The following is a 22,020-nucleotide window of genomic DNA, read 5'->3' on the forward strand; positions in this document are numbered from 1 at the left end:
CACTGGTGTGGGGACAAATAATTTGTACTGGTGGGTGAGGAAGATGAGGTCTCATTGGAGGTTCCTGCTGTCTTTCCCACTTACTGGCTCTGTCAAAAGGGAGCAGATACAAATATGAAGCTTTACTGCTGCCCTGTCCCAGGCTTTCCTGTCTGCCCTCTCCCCTCTGGAGCCTGGCTGCAGGCTGAGGGTCCTTCTTATCTCTAAATGTGCTCAGTCCCATCATGTAGTGGCCAAAGCCGTAGGGAAGGGTAGGAGCTAGAGATAGGGAAGGAAGTATCCACAGGAAAAATGTTGCAACACGGGAGTGATAATGCAGCAGAACAGAGTGTGAGGCCTTATGGGAGAGGATTAAGATTTTGTTTGAAAACAGAGCTGGTTTCATTCACTCACACATACCTGTACTTGTCAGCAGCTGGATGCCAGCATCCAAGTGGTAGTTTACTCTGTGTCAGATTGGCACAGCCATCACTGATAGTGGTGGGTGAGGACTTCTCTCCAGAAGAGTGACCTGTGGCCTGCCAGGAAGTGCGGGGTGAAGAACTGTATATGTGTGCTGGAGGATGCCATCCCCATAAAACATCATGCCTCAAAGCTGTGTTTATATTTGTGGAGTCTTATAATATAGTGCATAAAAAGACTTGGTTGTCTTGTCCTGACCAGGAGGTGTAAGGCTGTTTCAAAGTGAGATTCAACAACAGATGGGAGAATAAAATGGATGTCCTAGAAAAGTGCAACAGCACAAGAAAGCAACTTCACCAAAACTCTGAGGTCATTTAAATTGTGATGCATTTCCTTAGAAATCAGCATTAAAAAAAATCCTTTTACAAAATATGACATTTTTTTCTTTTTAAAAAGTCTTAGAATAGTACATTTTTAAAGAAGTTTTTCGATTTTTTTATATGATTACTTAAAAGTCAATAAATATTTTCTGGGGAAAATTACATCCCTCTTACCATTTTACTGAAATTATGAAATGGTTTCCAGGACAACTTTCCAATAGCACTAGGCTTCACATTTCTACTTCTTGAGGGGTCAGGGAGGTCTTGGTCAGAGAAATCAAGGGATAGACAAAAATGTCAGAACTGTGCTTTGATGTTTTCCTACCTCTTGCTAAAGCAAGAAATATTGCCTGTTAATGTGATAAAAAAGAGTGAGGCTAGCAGGGGATTTATGCCCTCCTGGAGACATGGTGTGCTAGCTCTCCTCCAAGTTCTCTCATGCTATTTCCATGGCAACTCCATATAATGGTAACCCCCACTGATTTTCTTCTTTTATCTGTTATTTTGGTCCCAGATAGTGATGGAGCTGAGGCATAGATTTCTTTCACATCATTTGATGCCTGTCGACAGCCAAAAGTAAATAATGTCCTCATTCTTCAGACCTTTAGGAAGAAGAGTTAGTTCACAGCACTTTTGGGAATTCTCCTGCAGAGCTGGACAGAGCTGAGATGGGAAGATCAGTGCCACAGAAGCTCAGAAGAAGCCACAAAGGATGAACGATCACTGTCAGCACAAGGTGACAGGATTACATCCCACTCCTGCCTTTCTCTTCTCCTTGGCTGGGGTACTAGCTGGCGTCTAAGTAGGAGGCCACGGTGCAATGGGAGGATGGATGATCTGGGTGAAGGAAACTACATCTCAGCTGTCCTGCCCATGGAGACGAGAGGTTGCTCTGCCTGACTGAGAGACACTCCCATCCCCCCTGCTGTCTGCTTATGATTGCAGATCTAGTCCAGCTCACAAGACAAGGGACAGTAGCTTCTTCCAGGCAGAGCTGCAGCCATAGAAACCCTTGACCACGTGCCTTTAGCCCATGACTTCCTCCCTCTTACAAAATCTCCGCAGCAAGCTGCTTCTGGCCAATTTTGCATATGAGAAGTGACAGTCATGCAGCTTGTTCTGGGAAACCTGTGCTTGGTTCATCTAGCTAATAGGACAGGACAAATTGTCAGGGCTGGGTGGGAGAGTCTACAGAGAGCCTTGAGCCCAGCTGCCAGCATGTGCTGTACCCAGCTTCTGTGCTTGGGCTGCATTTCAGTCAGTCCCAGGGACAACAGGACAGTCTGAACAGGGAGGCCTGTCCCAGTCATCCCCTTACTTCATCTGGTGAGAGCATCCAGGTGGCTTTGCTTTCCTCATGTCTTCCTACAGAGATTCCCTTTTAAGCAAATGAACAATGCCAGCTGAAAGGGCATCCTTCTTCAGGAAGGGACCTTAAACCCCACTGGCTTACACTTGATAGTAGTGCCACTTCTGAGTAAGGCTGCTGATCAGAAGACCTGTCCTGCTCTCTTTAGTCATAGAACCATAGAATGTCCTGAGTTGGAAGAAACCCACAAGGATCATCAAATTAAACTCCTGTCCCTGCACAGGACAACCTCAAAATTCACAAAATTTGTCTGAGGACATTGTCCAAATGCTTCTTGAATACTGTCAGGCTTGGTGCCATGACTACCTGTAAGCCTGCTGTTGTTGAGAGCTTTTCTGGGGCTCAGGTTGTTTTAACAGATGGAGAGGCTAATTATGCAAGAAGTTATCCAGTTCTCTGCATGCAGAGAGTTTTGCAAGGGTGGGAGAATGTCAAAGATCAGCGCCTCTCTGCTGTGATAGTGGTCAGAGCAACTGCATGGAGTGGTGGGGAAGATGACAGTGCACCTGCAGGGACCATGACCCCAAGTTTGAAGTCACTTTGGATTTGTATTGCCCACTACCTTGAAGGGGTGAGACAAGGGGACACACATAATCTCCCTGTCTGGCTGGCCACCAGTCTGCTGGGTCCCTCTTCCTTCCACCCTTACACAGAGATCGGCATATTTTCAGGTCTGAGATAAATTGCTGCTTAGCTTCACCTCATTGATGCCCAATGACAGGAGTTAATCCTAAGGAAAATGGAAAAGGAGCCAGAAAGTCAGTGCTGTACCTAGCCCCTGCTCCACAGTTAGGCAATGTATTTGCTAGTTGGGACTGGTGTCCGTCACTGCCCGGGTAATGGCTCAGCTGTGAGCCCAGCCTGTGTGTATGTGAGAGGGTGTTTATTTGCAGGAACTGGTGTTGCTCAGCCTCTAACTGCCCTGCAGTCACCTCTGAGTCAAGCCAGGGGGCTTCAGGCACATGCAATTATCCAGACACTGTCTCCATTAAGGGGGAAAGAAGGAGGACTCAGAAGCATGAGTCTTTGCCTGGAAGCAGCCCAGGTGTGGACCGCTTCTCTGAGTGACACAGAGCAACTCACCTGGGCGTGAGGGCAAGCAGCCACCTAGGCATGGTGGAAATCTGCTCTTGATCTCGTGCTCTGAATGTAGGGAACACCATTTCCTTGTTATTCTGGCAAGATGGAAGAATAAGCACGTGAAAGATCTCCCGTGGGACTCTTTAGAAATTCCACAGACACATCAAAAATACAATAGGAGCATTATGAAAATGCTGTATCTGAGGTCACCAGCACAAATTCAAGCCCAGCACCTTGTCCACATGTGTTATGATGATCCCATCAATCACAAACAATTCCCCATTCCCCAAGGACAGGACTGGGGTTGAGGCAGTAGGGTTAAACACAGCAACAAATCTCTGCTAAGAAGGACACAAAAACTCGTTTCTAAACTTCTGTATAAAATGTAACCAAAGTTCATGTTTTTTGTTTGTTGTTTGTGTTGGTTTTTTTTATTATTATCATTTCTTAGGATGTTACTAAGACACCTATATACCCATAAAAATATTCTTGACAGACTTAAAGATGCCTCTAAAGTGAGAACTAAAGCCAAAGAAACTTTTGTCATTGATCTTACCAGCAAGTATTTAACTTCTTTGTCCTAGATTCTCCCTTCAGATGTATCATCATGCTTCTATTAATTTCAATGTGAGCATTGTATGCACAGTTGGAGGCAGAGCATGCTCCAAAAGCTGATGACATTTGAAGAGTGCACTGTGAAAGAGAAATCAGGCAAGACACTATCAAGGGTTTCATCTCTTGTGATCCTGTAAAGGATCATACAGCTTCTTTCAGCATTTCCTCATTCATCCACTATAGAAATAGTTGCTTCCACTTTTAGAGATTACCACCAGACAATAAAGACAGATGATATTCAAAAAAAGACAACATGCATAATGAAATTTGCAGATAAAGGACCTTCGCCTCATCTTATCCCAGTCGTCTCCAGGATTTCTAGAGAATCACTTGCAGCTAGAGCCAGGGCTGTACATCTTGGTAAATATGGCTGTAGGACTTCTGCTGAATGAAAAACGTGATGATCACCAAGACACGAAACAACGATCCTGTGTGAACTCACTTGAACACTTCAAGTAGCTTAAAAATGGTTCGTGATCTATCTTCGTGAACCCTGCTTAACTCAGCAGAAAAGCCGCCGTGTGTCCACGGTGGATGCAGGTCCCGCAGTGCCCCCACCTGGTTACTGAAGATTATGGAACAAGGGCTCGATGTTAGGGGAAAAACGAGACTTCAGTATTTCAGGTCCTCACACAGCGCAGGTTTTAGCTCGTCTTTCAGGGAATACGCTAAAGCACAGCGGGTGTCAGAGCAAGTCTCCTAGGAGAAGAGTAGGGCAGCAGCGAGGGTGACACTGAGATGCTGTCAGAGCTGCGGGGGCAGCTCCCAGGTCATTGGAAGCAGATGCCCCACAGCCCTTCCAGCAGCTGAGCAGCAGCCCGTGCTGTGGAGAACTAAGCATACCCTGGTCAACCAGACTCCTGTCTCACAACCCAATAGCTTGTCATGCCAACAGAAACTCACAGTTGTGTCTGTCGTGCTGAAAAAATCTTGTCCATAGACTACCCAGGAGAGCCAGGTAGATAAATCTGTACATTTCCCCTTCAGAATGGTGCACACATCCTTGCATCAGTGACTACATCTGCTTGTGAGGTGACCTGCACTTAAGAGCTGTGCATTTAATCCTGGCCCTGCGAAGGTCTCATCTCACACAAATCATTTGCCATTTTAAACACAAGAGTCTAGATGTAAGAAGTGGAACAACAACACAGCTTGGATATATAGTGATGATGGTGGTGATGGGTAAGGAGGGGAAGAGACATAGAGAGGGCAGGTAGATAACATTGTACCTCCTTGCAATGTTATCTACCTGCTGCTTCTCTGTGTAACAAAATTGTCATGCCCACATCATTGCCAGACATCTCTGGCTCTGCCACTGGGGATCTCTTATCCTACTGACTGGCACAGTCCCAATCTAGACAGGCACAGGAGCTTGGTGGCCTCTATTTGGGAGGCTGGACAGAATGGGATGTAGAGCTGGTGAGCTGTAATCAGGCTGGACAGCCAGGCTGCCAGAAGCATGCCTGCTTGCCCTTTTGCTGCCTTACCCAGTGACTGTCCACCTCTTGGAGCCTTGTGGAGCAACAGGAGTCTGTAGCCCAGGGTCTGAGGACTGACTTGTCCTCCTTACCCTTGGATGCCTCACCAGAGTTGGGCAAGACACCCTCCAGGCAGCCATTTCTCTCCAGCAGCTGAAGTGCAGCCGGTCACGAAGAGGTTAGTTGAAATCAGCCCAAACTGTGCCTAAAATAAACTGAGTTCAGAGACAAGCTTTTTGTGTTGCTGTGTAAAAGAAACTGAACGTCACCATGGGAAAACATCCTTTTTAGGATGGAAAGTTTTTAGGTTTTGTTTGTTTGTTTGTTTTTTCACTGAAACACATTGAGTCAAATAATTTCATGTGAACAAAATCGAAAATTTTACCAAAAGTCAAAGAAAGACCACGCAATAACTTTTTAAAAAATATTTTTAATGATTTCATAATTAAAGCTTTATTGAGATGGGGGGATGTTTGTTTGGGTTTTTTTTAATTACGAGGAGTCCAGCGTGTTTTGCGTTCACCCCGGGTCCGTGGAGAGGCCTCAGCCAGCGGCAGGAGCAGCTCCCCCGTGCCCCCCCGCGGCTCGGCGGGGACAGGCGCGGAGGCGGCTCTGGGCTCCGCGGGGCGATGGCGCCACCCGGCGGCCGCGGACGGAACGCCAGGAGGAGCAGCCCTAGCGGGTTTAAATTCCGCTCCCAGGCAGCGCCGCCGGCTCTTTGCCTCGCACCAACTTTCTTGGCGTTGCTTCCACTTCCTTTGCGGAATCAGAAACCTAAAACCAGTCTCCTCCCTGGTTTTGAAGAGGTTGCTTTCACCTCTGTCAAAATTACACAGAATCACAGAATGGTTGGGGTCGGAAGGGATGTCTGGAGATCATCTAGTCCAACCCGCCTAGAACAGATGGCACAGGAATGTGTCCAGGCAGGTGTTGAATGTCTCCAGAGGAGGAGACTCCACAACCTCTCTGGGCAGCCTGTTCCAGTGCTCTAGAACCCTCAAAGAAAATAAGTTTTTCCTCATATTTGGGTGGAATCTCCTATGTTTCAGTCTGTGCCTGCTGGCCCTTATCCTATAATTGGGCACCACTGAAAAGAATCTGATCCCATCCTCGTCAAGAGGATCTCTGACCCACCCTTGAGATATTTATAAGCATACATAAGGTCCCCTCTCAGCCTTCTCTTCTCCAGGCTGAACAGACCCAGCTCTCTCAGCCTTTCCTCATACTAAAGATGCTTCAAATCCCTCATCATTTTTGTAGCCTGCTGCTGGACTCCCTCCAGTAATTCCTTGTCCTTCTTAAACGGAAAGCCCAGAACTGGACATAGTGGGATGTGGCTCACTGGTCTAGAGACCACCGTGGGTACCAGGTGGGTGCTGAAAGCATCACGGACCCTGTACATCTCATTGCTTCTTTGGCACTAGTCTCAGGCAGATGGGTTAGGGTCACATCTGGCTCCTTCCAGGCAAACAGGCAGTGAGAGCAGTTCAGCACTGCTAAAGCCAGAGTGCCTGCAGGAACAGTCTCTCTCTTACTCTGATCAGAGGGGTCCTGGGATGACTAAGTGACATTGAGCAACACCGAGGTACCTAATTTCTGACACTCAAACAGGTTTGTTCAATCTGGCACAACCAGTAAAGATTTGCAATAAAATGCCAAGGATGCTGTCCACGTCCCTTTCCCCCCAGGGCTATAGATCTCACCCCAAATTTTCAGCATTTCTTCAAACTCCTGCTCCACCATTTGAGCCTCACTGCAGACATTTTTTTGGGGGGAAATAGAGGACCATGCTGCATGTTGGAGATATGGCATTCTACTTAAGCTCTTGACTAACTCATTACAGAACAAGATGACTATTTTGTAAGCCACAGCCTTTCCTTTCTTCTCAAATGTACATTGATGGGAGAAACTCCTCAGCGAGGCAGAACCCTAGTTGACTCCAGAGATCGATCCAGATAAGGTCAGCCTGGCCAACCAGGAGAGCAGCTCCTGCTCTACGCCTGGCACTTTGGAAAGCCTTTTGTAGAAAATGATACTCATATCTAGCATGGTGTTTCACTCATCACCATAGCAAAGGCAAAGCAAACACCTATTTCCCTAGAAACTGCAGGTGGCAGGGCATGTTGGCTAAGGAGGGAGAGGATCCCACATAGGACAGTTCTGGGTGCAGAAGGATGGGTGTGCTGCAGGTAGGGAGAGGGAACAAGACAAGCCCCAGGAACACAGGGACCAGGGTGACTAGAGTGAGGCAGGAACCCCCAGAGAAGACTCCCATGGCCACTGTCCTGCGTTGCTCAGTGCAGCAGGAAAGACTGCCTTGGGACAGAGTGGGACAAGACCCTGTGCTTCAGTGGTCTGGTAAGGGCACAGATTAATCAAGCGCAGCTGATCACCAACAGGTCACCAACCCCAAACTGTGTGGAGTGATGCAGACCAGCTAGTACCCAAGGGCTAGGCTCGCTGCTGCCAAGGCACACCTCCACTTTACATTCAGAACTCCCCAGAAAGCAGGTAAATGTTGGCTGGGGCCCTTGGACTTCTTTTCTGAGGGCTCCCTGCTGAGAGAGGCAGCTGCTGCTGTGGCCCTCAGCTTGAAAGCAGCCTTGGGTGCCATTTCTGGATCCTACCAGAAATGACCCACCTTACAGACAGAAACTCAGGATTGTTCAGTCCCTTCTATTTATAGCCACACAAGCTCCTCTGAGGCAAAGGGAGCAACTGGTGCTGGGGAAAGTGAACCTGAAGAAGGCATTGCCCAGAGATGCATGCTCATGGCAATGTACACCAACCACATACCAGGCTGCATGAGTAAGGGTGAAGTCAGCATGGTGTGGAAAGTGGTTATTCCCCTTTATTTAGCACTTGTGGGGCCATATCCGGAATACTGTGTCCAGTTTGGACCTATCTCATTGCAACAGAGCTTGATCAAGTGGAACAAGTCTGGCAGGGGAGCCACTGAAACATTTGAGGGCTGGCTGGAGCATGTGATCAGGAAGAGAGACTGATCCTTGCTTGGGGAGGGTGGACCTGGCACTGGCTGCCAAAAGAGGAGCATTTTTATCAAGCTGGGGAGCACCTGGAATGTGAACCCAGCAAGGTCCTTCCCCATGCCAGGTCCTGGCACTGCTGGCCTGTGGCCGTGCCCCAAGGATTTACCACACCCTTCATGCCCACGTCTGGTTGGACACATGGAAACCTAAAGACCTGTCAAGTCTGTAGGATGGTGACCCTGAAAGTCCTTAGATCCAAGTTGTGACTCTGCCCTTCCTTGCCCTTTACCCGTGATATTCCTGACCTGAAGTTCATCTGAGTTCATCCCACCTCCGGGTAATCCTGGCTGCTTTCATAATCCCAGTGTGTTCCCTGCCAATCCCTCTCCAAGTGTGTGCATTTCTGGTGCTCTGATCTCCTTGATTAGGGAAAGATGAGAAACTGGAGGGTCCTGCAGGCAGTGGATCACCAGCCCCCACCAACAAGGGAGCCCTTTGCAGAGGAAAGGGTGGGCACAAGCCTTACAGGGTTTACTAGACTTCTAGTGGGCAGATTTTAGGAAAAACAACAACAACAAAAACAGCACAAAAATCAAGCAACATTGTGCCTCCTCCACTCACTTGTTCCTTTTGATTCTGGCCGGTTTGGCTCCACCAGTTTAGGATTTCCCCAGGACTTGTATAGATGTGACAAACAGACAGATACATATACAAAGTATCTGTCTGGCTTGGTTTAAGTTCAGTTGTAAAAGAAAAAACTGCTGCTTTCCCAAAAGCATCTCCAGATGTGTGAGAAACCTGCAGAGTGGCACCACCCCTTTCCTGCCAGTGCCAAGTTCCAGAGAAATTTGTATTTAATTTGGCATTTAAATCAGCCCTCACCCAAATATTGAAGAAGTGCAAAATAACTCCGTGCAGATTAGTATTTGTGTCATTACAGAGCTTTAAAAAAGTACTCTAAAAGGTGCTGTAAATCCATGGAAGGCGATTTTCACTTTCTGCTGAGCAGCATGCACCATAACAACCAAATACTCAAGAAAATTGCCATGCCCTGCATTGATGGGAGGGCATACAGTGTCCCTCAGCCCTTCTAGTTCTGCTGCCTCTGGGGACAAGGTGCATTTGGGAGAAACTTTCTGGTCTGTGGCCCTCAATGAAGGAGTTGGTAAGTGTCTGGGATGTGGAAATCAATCACACATGGTAAAAGCACGCTTTGCTCTTATTTCTCTGTTAGCCTTTCCCTTTGCTCCACCAGATCCCACTAAAGCAGTCGAGCTGGCTTTGTTTTATTTGACACATTTTTGGCTCCTCCTGTGACATTAGCTATGTTTAAGCCATCAATGGTACCACACCAGCTCATAAACCTAATTTCTTGAAATTCTGGTATTGTTTCAAGCACATCCCTCCTACCTTCAGTCTGCAAGCCAACAACTTGCATCATGGCTTCACAGAGCCCCTTCCCAATCTGCTCTCAATGTCACATTAATACCCCTGAGTTTTCTCTCCCATTCTCTGTGTTACACATATGGAAGTGTGTAGGCAGAGGGGAGAGGAAGGTAAGCAGAGTTTCCACCTTGAATTTACTAGAGAAAGGCAAGATGTCCTATGGCACATTTCAAACCAATGCCTAGGAGGGCTCTTTCTCATGCCAAAGGATTCAGAAGACCCAAATATCTCTGTGTTGCCCTTCAGCACTGGTAGGCAGAGTGGAGAAAGCCCAGCCTGGCATATTCTAGTCAATACCATGCCTGAGGAAGGGGGTTGGCTTGCCAGGAGCACCCATACGTGGTAGCATAATATGTCATGTAAAAACTCAAGAGAGAGGAAACCTCTAAAATTGGAGACTACAGCCTCATTAAAATATATGGTTTAAAAAATTATCATCATAATTATTTTGCTTTGATATTGTTTCTACTTTCAAGTAAAAATTACATTTGTTCAGAACATCAGAAATAGATATTTTTACAAGCTGAATTAAATACCTACAAGCTCCTTTCCTGTTCTTGGTTATGCAAGTACCCAGCAAGACACAAGCAAATAAATACAAGAATATAGATGCAGCAGACACAGGCAGGTGCAGTGATGGAAAGATCACATCCTTCTTCCTGCATTTGCTTGCTGTAGCTTGGGTTTATATTTCTTCATTTCTTAAGCACCTCTAACATTGAATCAGCTTGCTTTATTCAAGAACAGTAGCATGGAGAAGCTACTAACCCTCTTCTGTGCCATTAGGCAGCCAATCTCTGGTCCACAGTGACAGCTTCAAAGAAGCCAGCTCTTTGCCATTTCTCCTCCACCTGCAGTCTCCAGGTGGCCCGCTCTGTTGCTGTCACCCCACCATCACATTCCCGAGGAAGAACATGTGTTTCTCCTAGTCAGACTGTTTGGGTTTTTATTAATTAAATATTACACACACAAAGTACTAAATAAATACATAGCTGCATCAGACACTGGTGTACCATACACACCCACTTGGAGAGCTCTATGTATTTATATATGAAATATCACGGAAAGCTATTTACTAAATGCAAAGCAGGCTACAGAATGATTCAGCTCTGCAGATTTGTTGCTCATCACCAGGGTGTAGTCCACACCGTGCACACACACACACATGCACACACATGCACTTGCTCATGCTCGCTCACTCCTGGGAACAAGGGTGCCCACCCTCCGTAACCTGGCTGCTTGGGAAATGTTCATATTAATATCACATATACATTTGGGAGGAGGCAGATCTCCAAGGTGCATAGGGTTAAATTCCACCAGGCTACTGCAAGCAGCTGCATGGAAAAGGTTTTGTCTGCAGGGACCCACAGCCTGGTGTGGCAGGGGTGGGGAGGAAGGTATTTTGGGGTTGAGCTCCCCAGGGAGCTCAGCTAGGGCACATGGTCAAGAGCTGGAGCTGGGAGGGAGGCTGATGCTGGAGTGCAAATCAGAAAATGTGTCAGGGTAAATAGGTGTAGATATTTTTGTGTCTTTAAATTTTTTTCCTGCTCTCCACTGTGGTCTCTAGGCAATGAGAAAGGGGTTGGAAGTGAACATGAAGAAGAAAAAAGGAATAATCTTGCTTTCTCTGTCTGTCTCACCTTCACTGATCTCTGAGAAAGCCAGGTAGGGCTGGGAGTGGGCATAACAGTGACAGTGGATAGATACGGGCATCCTTGGTCATACCTGAGATGTGTTCATGGGTAGGCAGGAGTGGGAATGTGTAGAGCTGATGTTCCTGCTCCTGCCTTTTCTCCTGTCAGATGTGGGGTGCAGGCATCCCCACAAGCTGATCAAAGCAAGTCCTGGCTGGGGTAGAGCCAGTCACAGGTCCAGCTGATGATCTTACTGCTGCTCTAGCCCTACAGCATTCCTGCTGAAAATAGGTCAGGACAGGCTCTTGCTAGCACGTTCCTCTGTCAGAAAAGAAGAGCTCCATCCCATGGAGTAATTGGGTTAGCAGGAACAGGATGGTCAGAGCAGTGTCTGAAAGCCGTGTTTGACAAATAAGAGTGGGCTACAAAGATGTCTGTTCAGGGAAAAGAGAACTCCTCTCCTTATCATCAGCATTGCCATTGTGGGTTTGACTCTCCTGTCGCATCAAGTCACTTGTCACCACATGGCCCATTCCTCATGCCTCTGCTGACAGGGGCTTAATCTCTGCTCCCAGTAGAGCTGCTACATGGGGCCTTTCCCACCAGTGTAGTCATGGTATGGGCTTGTCCGGGCCTTGGGCCGAGGGATGGAGAAATTATCTTGGGGTTCGATGTTCTGAAAAGGAAGCAAGAAAGTTTTTAGATTTCAAAACTGGACAGAAGGAATAGAATAGATCTTAAAACAAAACAACAAAACCAAACCAAACCAACTAACCAACAAACAAAAACAAAACAAAACAAAACAAAACAAAACAAAAAAAAAGAAGGGGGGGAGAGAGAAACAGAGCTGAAGGTTTCCTGCAAATGGTGTGATCAATGGGCTGTGGAAAAGGATCCTGGCAGAACAAACCAGTCATGGAGGCATGTCACTAGTGGACGTGTGGGGACATGATGTAAGCTACTAGATCTGGCTAGGCTCTGGTATGAAGTAAGACTGGTGAATGGACATAGAGACACTCAGACTGCCCACCCTGGATCTGCACTGCAACTTTCAGTGGTTGCTGGTGAGAATACACTCAGGGCATGGGCTGGGGAAAGGACTATGATCTCCTGAAGGGAGGGCATAGTCTTTTACAGGAACTGTGCCCAAAGAGAGGACTTCTTACATTATATCAAATCCAGAATATTGAAAACCACAACCTCAGACTTTGCCTTGGGTCCCTCTTGCCTCCCCGTGTCCCTGGACATGTCACAGCTCCTCCCAGCCACAGGTACCTCCATGAACATGTGTCATGGTACCACCAAGCTCCATGAGAAGCACCTGTCTGCCTCCACAGAGCCTGCTCTAGGTCCATCTTTACCCCTTGTCCTTCCCTTCATCATCTGAAAAACAGCCTACATGTGGTGAAACGGGTAATGTGGGGGTGAACTTACCTTCATCTGAAAGTGAGAAGAGTATGGGTTGTAGCTGAGATCTCCTGTGTCTCCTGGGTCACAAGACAAGAGAGGGGAAAAGTTAATGAGTTAGTGTTATATTCTAGCTTGGAAATACCATGACAATGGAGACTCAACAGCTGCTTTTAGACTGACCAAACTCTATGCAATACACAGGCAGGAATGGGTTAAAATCCAAAGATAGGGGACTTATTAAGTATTTCCTTATGAAAGCAGGAATTAATAGTATTGTAAATAACAAGATATGGGTGTCCTTGGAGTCTGGACACCTCGTTTTGCCTCACAAATACTGTCATCATCACTGGCCAAATCCCTCCCACTTGCATGCACAAGATCCCCTCTGGCTTATTCCCTGGGAAAGCACAGCCTTTCTCATCTATTCTTTTACAAACTTGAAGGTTTGACTCCAGCGGACAAATGTGATCTCAGCAGCAGATCCATGGGCAGTGTGGCCACATCTCCTACCCATAGCTTTGGGAAGCCTTAACTGATAAAACATTTTGCTTTGTCCAAGTAGGCATGAAACTCATACTGAAACGTAAGACCTCCTTGCCTCCTTTTTGGATGATGAATTTATTTTTCAATGGATAATGAGATCCATATCAGAAATAAAAGAAATACTCTCCAAGGTATAACCTAGAGAGGTCTGAAGAGCTGAAGCATTGCTAAGAGACGAACAAAAAACTCCAGAATTTCTATATGGACTTTCTAGCTATAACAGAATCATAAGGAGTTATGTCTCAGCCCTGACACCCAATAGGTCTCCTACTCAGCTGCTCCTCCTACACATTTTTGGCTTTTGCATTGATTCTAACTCTTTTCCCTCCTGTCTGAAGATTCATTTTAGCTTGCATTTTCTCATCAGTCTGAAACTTTTTCCTACCTCTAAATTATCCATTATCTTCCAATCTTTTCTTGTAGCCCTTTTAACCCTTTTAGCTCATGAGTGGTGCATGAGTGCTTAGGGCTGGGGGACAGTGGCGTTGTTCACTTCATCATACCTTGCACAATTTCATCTTGGGTGTAGGCACGGTTGTCCACTCCAGTCGTCTGCTTTATGAACTTGGGTTGGCAAAAGTCATTTTCTGGAGGGTAGTCCTCCAGCTTTGGAGGGGCAGTGAGGAAACAAATTTCAGGGATGATATACATTATCAGGAAGATCCATCCATTGGACACCAGAGCAATGGCCACGACAGGATCATCCCAGCTAGGATTATTTAAAACTGCGTTGCCTTTTGTGAGCATAGTGATCCACACTACCCAAATGGCAATGGAGAACAGGATAGTGACAAAGATGTGTGCCCCATGCCTCTTCCACCTTTTGTATGAGCCACAGAATGTGAACATGGAAACCAAGAAGGTCAGAGCCATCAAGAAGAGCACATAGATCAAAAGCATGACAAAGTCTTTGTTGGTCTCCTCTGCAGTCATACTCAAAAAATCGTCTCTCTGGTTTACTAGCATGGTGACTAAGTACTCAATGCTGATCACAACTTGTACCAGGGCAAAGGAAACAATGAGGAGCAGCAATATTAGCCAGGAGAAGGGCTTTCTTCCTCTCACTAGTTTGTTGAGGTTGAAGGCATGGGTGAGGAGGCATGAGAAGCAGAGAGCAAAGATGACTCCAAACAGGAAGAAGCGAGTTGGGCGAGTCCTGGAATTGAGTTTAATGATGAAGGCAAAAGTGAGACCAAAAATGCCGAGTGTGCCTAAGAGAAAGAAGAAATAGATGGAGATCATGTGCCGCTTGTTGTTGTCTTGAACTTTACAGATGAGAAAGAAGAGCGAGCAGATGAGGAAAATGGTGACGAGGACACCAGCTGCAGCCAGTGACTCCAGGACAATCCCCCAGGCCTTCTCCATATCACAGAGCAGGTAATAGTCAGCATCGATGTTGCCGCAACCTCGGGGAGGCGATGTTGTTGTTGTCATCGTCGCCATCCTCTTGCCTTCTTGAACAACCTCCCTGTGAAATGTTTCACCAAAACTGTAGAAGAAGAAAAGACACAGGCTGTCATATCAACCACTTGGGTACTGCCAGCAGGGGGGAAAGAGAGGTGGGATAGACGTCCATCCCCACCTCACTGGGCAAGGACACTACAGTGCTAAGGACATGGGGAGGTGGAAGCAGAGCCATCCTCTTATGTGGCATTGGCTCTCAGTCAATGGCAAGCCAAGCCCCTCAGCAGGAGACCATCCACCTTGTATATCCTCTACACCATGCCTGGGGTTGTGCAATGTCGTAGGAGAATGGGGAGCAGGAAGAAGGTGAGGCGCTTTCACAAGCCTTAGCTTGATGCCCTGCAGCACAAAGACTGAGCTGCCTTGTCACTTTTTTGATACAAAAGCACCTGTTAGTTATAACATAGCTTACACTCTTTTGACAAGTTCGAACAACATCAGTACCTCCTACCAGTGAGGTTCAGAGATGAGCAATACAGAACAGGAAACACATTACTTTGTTTCTTTTCCCTCTCTTACTTTCTCTGGAACACTCTTGGCTTTGGTTTATGGGTATGAATGAAGGGGAACGTTAACTGCCTTTTACTCTGCAGATAACTAAGCTGGACACTTTCAGCATATTTCTTCTCATGCCAAAATAATAGCAAATACAGGCCGCCAAACATGAGCCCCAAACTCATATTCCTTCTTCATGGCAGCTGGGCAACAAGAACTATCTCAAAGATCACAGTCCCCTCGCCAAGATATTGCCTTGTTCTGGCTGGAGGCCTGACATGTCAGAGCTAATGCTGTTCATTGCACGAGAAGTAACCACCACGTTACTGCTTGAGGAGTCCACAAGTCAAGGATGGACAAGGTCTTCAATGTACCCAGTACATTCCTGCTGTCTTGTCACAAGTTCAGTGCTGTCTAAGCCTGGTTTAAGCCTGTCTTGCCAGGGGATAAAAGGCTGTTTAGGTGAGCTCTGCCTGTCGCCAAGGGGTATAAAGTTGACTACTTCCTTGAGAGCCTGAAGTATGTGCAGAAACCACTACATGAGTGTGCTGAGCACTTCATGACCCATTATTCAGACACTGAGTGAGTTTAGATCTCAGGGGTCAGGTACCAAATTGCTCAGTTAGTCTCAGGTCTCTGAAATCTACCAAACAGGAGTTTAAATACAATATTGACATGAAACATAAGGGAATCTGGCCTTAATGGTGACCACCACACTGGAAAACCAAATGCTTTCTTTTCTGAGATACAAAGAAAAAAGTTCCTCTTGCAAAATTCAGTGTTGAGTGCTCATTATGCCATTTGCCTTCACTTTCCCCCTCCAGAACAACACACTGCTGTTATGAGGTTGGTTCTAAACCCCTTCCAATAGATTTTAGGGAGGGGAGATTGAGTCTTCAATAAATGGCAGTTGATCTAATCAAAGGATGAATGAAGGGAGAAAATATCACTGACTCACTCTCAGCCCCACATTTGCCTCAATGTGACCTGCTTATAAATGTTGGAGTATTTTTCCAGCTTGTAACCTCACTGTATAAAAGGAGATGTGCAGCTCTTCAAAAAGCTGTCTACAATAAAACATGAATTATGCAAATATGCAGGAATTTTGGACTCTGATGAAAAGAATGGAATTGGTGAACAACACATGTGGGAGTTTTTGCAAATCATTGTTCACAACATTTTAGAGATGTATGATCTCTTGTACAAATAGCTGACAGTTATCTGGACAATTGTGAGTAATAAATAACAAACCTTTCTGAAAATCTGGAGAGAAAATGCTACAATTTCAATCACAGAAATTTACTGTTAATCAGATAAGCTTATCTATTCACGGGTCTGGGAGATACAACCTGCTGTTGAGGCAGGTGGAGAGCCAGCCTGAGACCTCAGGGCAGCACAGAGCACACCCATAGTTTTGGGTGCTTACTGCAAGTGGTACTTGCCACCCCATCAGCTGCCACGGCCCTTGCAACAAACAGGGTGGAAAGAACATTATCACCTTGGAAAACCACACCACTTGTGCTGATTTTTAGCCCCTTTACTTTTTTTCCAGGGTAGATGGCCTGTGAGGCATGAACAGTCTCTACCTTGTCTCCTGGGTGAGTGTTGCCCCAGAGAAGCTGAGTTTGCTCATTCGGCACCTACACAAGGGTCTGGGATTTCCAAGGGGCTCCGCAGTCTGTGCAAGGGAACCTGTGCCACAGTCACTTCACTACGGCTGGGTCCACATCACAGCTCACCCTCAAATCATGGTTCTCACTGTAGTGATAAGTCTTCTCCCTCCAGTCTGCGCCATCTCTCTCATTAATACCTTATGCATAAAATATACCCATCCAGGCACAAATTTCAAATAACTTCCCAAGAAAGTCTGCAGTAACTCCCCCAGCTCCAGATGGAAATTCTAGGTTAGGGTCAAGGGTGGGAGGCTGTCTGTTTGCTGTGGCACCCCATGCCCCTGCTCTCCCACTCCCCAGAGCCATGGTCCTGAACACCATCCCACCCCAGCTGTAGAATGTAGGTCCGCCCTGGATCCTGTAGGACATTGCCTTGAATTACCTTTCTGGGTCTGGCCTGGAGAAGGCGGCAGGGAGGCTCCGGCTAGAAGAGGCAACTTCCCAGTGCGCCAGTAACACAGTCACCTCTGCTCCTGTTAACCTCAGCCAAGCAGCAGCCCTGCGCTTGGCGTCCTTGGGAGCTTTAACAGCTGGAGGAGCGAGGAGGTGTGGCTGAGCACGCCTATTCCAGTTCCACCGCCTCTCTTCTCCAACAGGACACGGTTATGAAAATACAGACCCTGCGTCAGGAAATGAAGTAAGGCCTCCTGACGTCAGCACGGTACTCACCCCTGCATCGGGGTGGAGATGGGGCCACTGCCTGTCCCAGCTCTGGGATGGGATGGACTGAACGCTGCTCAGCCAAGCACCTGATAAGATGCTCCCCTTGCACTCCTGGCACCTGTGGGTGGGGACCGTGGCTATGAATAGCAGTGTGTCCCCTCCCTGCTCCAAGCCTTTTGTCTCTTTGCATGCTTTCTCGCCAGATGACTGCTTGCTAAGTGGAAGGCTGTGGCATGCAAATGGTTCCACAACACCTGGAGGGAGAGCAGCTGCAAGCCTGGCTCCAGAGACAGTTGCCTCAGGGCTCTTGATGGGTGCTGGGGCTCCTTTCCTGAAAAGGGCAGTTTGTCTTTCCTGGTGTCTCACTCAGCCCAGCCCTGCTCTGTTCTGGCGCAGTTCTGTCTGCTTGTGAGCAATGAGTCACTTTGTCCAAATTGCTGGCCCAAATGGCTAATGAATGAAGGCCATTCCCCCTTGCTCTTCATTGTGCTTCTGGCCTGACACACCTATTGGTGCAATCCCATCCAAAGTCCCTGTACCTCCAGTGTGTTCATAACTTCATCTGTCATTTTAAATATTACTCACTGGGAGTATTTTATTATTCTGATGAAGGATTTAACATCAGGGCCTATTCACACAAAGCACTCTGTCCCTACACACAGCCCCTAAGCCTGGGAATCCCTCCCATCCTGTGGAGGTTGTGCTCCTTCCCAAAACTGGGGGAGCAGCTGTACATGCCTGTGCTGAGGTCTGACTGCCCATGGTTGTCTTTTCTGCATGTTAATTTTTTTTTGTTTGCTCACTTCTTGGTTTGGTTTGGTTTTAGGGCTCCTAGCTTATTTCTGGGTGCTGGTCCCTTTTGAATGTCATATGTGCAGACTGCCACAAAACACATACAAGAAAGTCCTCTCTTGCACAGTCCCTGGAAGCACATGAAGGCCTGTGGGGATAAGTGGCTCATTGCAAGGAAACGCTTGGCGCAGTCACTGCAGGGTGGGCCAGGCTGAGCCCTAGGACAGTTCCTCATGTCCTTCCTACTTACATTTCAGCATAAAATCCTGAGGCGTCTTAGGAAGAGACATGCCAGGTTTCTTTACATTAAATTAATCTTAAATTTAAAGTAGGTTCCAGGCTTAATAACCTAACCAAGAAAGAGGCAGCTGTGAAAAATTAGAGGAGGAAAGAAGGAGTGATGGAGAGGAGTTCAGGACCAGCTCAGTGGGATGCAACTTGTCCAGGAAGACATTCAAAGAAGCTTTCAAAGGTCACTGGTCATTGCCAGCCGATTTGCATCTTGTCAGAGCACATTATAGACTGCCAGCTACTTCTCTGCATTTACAGAGACATACGAAACCCCATAGAAGGCAGTGTGTCAAATTATATCAGGTTTAGGGGAGGGGAAAAGGAGAAAAGATAAGAACAGTAACACTGACACTTTCAGAATGCCTGAGAAATTCTTAAGAATCAGTCATCAAACACACCCTGTACTATCAAAAGACTAATACATGGGGTTACGTTAAAAAAAAAAAACTCCCAAGTGACTTAGGAGCCCAAGTGCTGATGACTTGTGGTAGGTAGGCTGAGAAATGGCAACCGTGGCCCTCATGCTGTGCCAAAGGGCAGAGAAAAACTGCTAGTCTACATGGGTGAGTACAAACAGCATGAAGATCACACCAGAAAGGGGATACAACTGCCATCTCACTTTAGGTATGAGATGAAATTTGCATATATAGTTACCCACATTTAGATGTCTGAATGTGAGATGGTATCTCAGCTCCCAAGCAGCCAAAAAGCCAGGACTGTCGCAACTGATTTGATGCAGGTGCCTATTTCTGTGTGCACTGAAGTGCTCCCAGGTGTGGTTGTCTGGATTGCCAGGATCCTCACCTTAGTTGCTTGCACATCAGCATACAGTGATGCCGCAGGGTATCCTGCCCAACTTCCAGGGACCACTCCAGGAGCACATGGGTCTCCCACACCTCCTGTATCAGATCTGGCAGTCCTGTGCAGATGTTTTGGATACCTTCAGGCATCTCAAATCACCTTTGTAAGAGTAAATGGACTCAGTGCTGAATCTCCACTGGATATTTCAGAGCTGAGATGCCCATCTTATATGTAGGTACCTAGATGTAGGTGTCCACCACAGAGATTTCATTCTCACAGAATCACAGAATGTTAGGGATTGGAAGGGACCTCGAAAGATCATTTAGTCCAATTCCCCTGCCAGAGCAGGAACGCCTAGATGAGGTTACACAGGAAGGTGTCCAGGTGGGTTTTGAATGTCTCCAGAGTAGAAGACTCCACAACCGCCCTGGGCAGCCTGTTCCAGTGCTCTGTTACCCTCACTGAGAAGAAGTTTCTTCTCAAATTTAAGTGGAACCTCTTGTGTTCCAGTTTACACACATTGCCCCTTGTCTTATCATTGGTTGTCACCAAGAAGAGCCTGGCTCCATCCTTTTGACACTCACCCTTTATATATTTGTAAACATTAATGAGGTCACCACTCAGTCTCCTCTTCTTCAAGCTAAAGAGACCCAGCTCCCTCAGCCTTTCCTCATAAGGGAGATGCTCTACTCCCTTGATCATCTTTGTTGCCCTGCTGCATCAGCATAGACAAATAGTCCATCGAAGGTACTTTAGCTCAGTCATCAGCACACAGATGGTATATAAGATAGAAGAGCGTGGGAAACTACCCTTCTGGGACATCAGCTCACACTGAATAACCCAGAGGATCTCAAATGGTCCTAGGCACCAGTGTGTGGGCAATTGAATTGACTCCTAGATATTTACCCTGTTTCCCTGAAAATAAGACAGGGTCTTATTTTTGCTCCAAAAGATGCTTAATTTTTTTACATATATAGCTACCTGGACACTATTTAAATTGACTTTTCTAATGAACTGTAACTAAGGCTTATTTTTGGAGAAGAGCTTATATTTCAAGCAACCTCAAAAATCCTGAAAAATCATGCTAGGGCTTATTTTTGGGGAAACAGGGTACAGAGCAGAATTCCTTCATCAGAGACAGTCATCTGGATTGCCACTATAGCTGGTGGAAAGAGGCACTTTCAGTGGAGTTGCAGTTGACTTGCTTCATGACTAACCAAATCACCCCTGAGAAGTACCTGTTTCTCTCCAACAGAGGTGAAGGGAGACAAGATAATGAATTCAGATACAGACCTTTACACTTGTCAGCTGAATTGCATAGCAAGTCTCCAAAATAAATTCAACACAGTCGAGTAGCAAAATGCTGATAACATCGGGTGGGAGGCTGCTGGTAGCAAAGCAGCTTGCTTTGGCCATACCACAGCCCCAGAGAGGCAAGCTGACTGCTGGTGAATGGGAAGGAGCAGTGGCTATGGCTGACAAGGAGAGGCAGGGATGGCAGCAGGGACTGATGCCTTCAGGCAGCAGTTACCCACACTTCCCCTTCCAGTTTTCAGGCAGCAGGATGAGGTGGAGGAGGAGGGCTGGACTCTCCCTTTGTGTCAGCTCTGCTCCTTTCCTCTTCTTGTTATTGGCATTGCCTGGCCCTGCTCCCTCCTGTGGGATGCCAATGCCCAGTGCTGCCCATGCTGTCACCGGCCAGCCCTGCAACACTGGAGGCAGTGTTGTAGGGCTGAGCCTCCAGCAAAGGGCATAGCACTGCAGCCCCTCTCAGCTCAGCCAGGTCTGGGGGAGAGAGCACGTCTGTGAGGTTCAGGCGCTTAGTATTTTTTATTAAGCCAAGTAATAAAGCAAGTAGACGCCTGGGGAGAGACGGTGCTTGGCGCTCTGGAATGTGTCTAAATAACATGTTTATTTTTGGTCACTGATATTGGCTGTGTTGTGAATATCCTTGTGTCATTCCTTCTGCTTAGCTACCTGTGCAGTACATCAGTAACATGAGAATAGCCTCACTCCCTAAGAAATGCCCCCTGCCAGCACTTATCACAGTCATACTGAGCTAACATTACAGCAGCCTCCACCCTGTCGGGCCCCATCAATTTCCTTCATCTTTCAATATGTTAGAGGTATAAACATTATGACACCCTTGGAAACAACGTGGCACAGAGGTGACAGGTCCTCAGTTGAGGCAGCCGGCTTGAAGCACCTCTGCCTTGGAGAGGAGCAAAGACAAGGGCAGGTGAGGGTCATTTCTGTAGAGGGACAAGTGGCACCTCTGCATAGCACTGAGCTTTTTCCTGGGGGCCCTGTCCCTGAATCCCCTGTGTTGTGGTTCTGAAAGCATGTATCCAAAGATTAGCAAAAACCTCATCTAAGGCTCAAATCCTTTTCCATTGGAAATGAAAGGTGTGGAAACAAAAAGTAAATGTTTTCTAAAAAATACTGCAAAAAACCCTCTCATACTGGTGTCCTTCAGAGCTGTTACTTCTCTCTG

General features: G+C 46.9%; 1 protein-coding gene across 1 annotated transcript; it reads right to left on the reverse strand.

Annotated features, from left to right (window-relative positions):
- Positions 1-11,832: 11,832 nt before the first annotated feature.
- Positions 11,833-14,781, reverse strand: GPRC5A (G protein-coupled receptor class C group 5 member A; the record flags this gene model as incomplete). The annotated part of the gene is made up of 3 exons (XM_080361851.1): positions 11,833-12,070; positions 12,829-12,881; positions 13,851-14,781. The coding sequence occupies 3 exons, from the start codon at positions 14,779-14,781 to the stop codon at positions 11,978-11,980; spliced, it is 1,077 nt and encodes a 358-aa protein (XP_080217977.1). The 3' UTR covers positions 11,833-11,977.
- Positions 14,782-22,020: the final 7,239 nt, after the last annotated feature.

This window comes from Nesoenas mayeri, assembly GCF_963082525.1.
Source record: "Nesoenas mayeri genome assembly, chromosome: 1".
NCBI lineage: Eukaryota > Metazoa > Chordata > Aves > Columbiformes > Columbidae > Nesoenas > Nesoenas mayeri.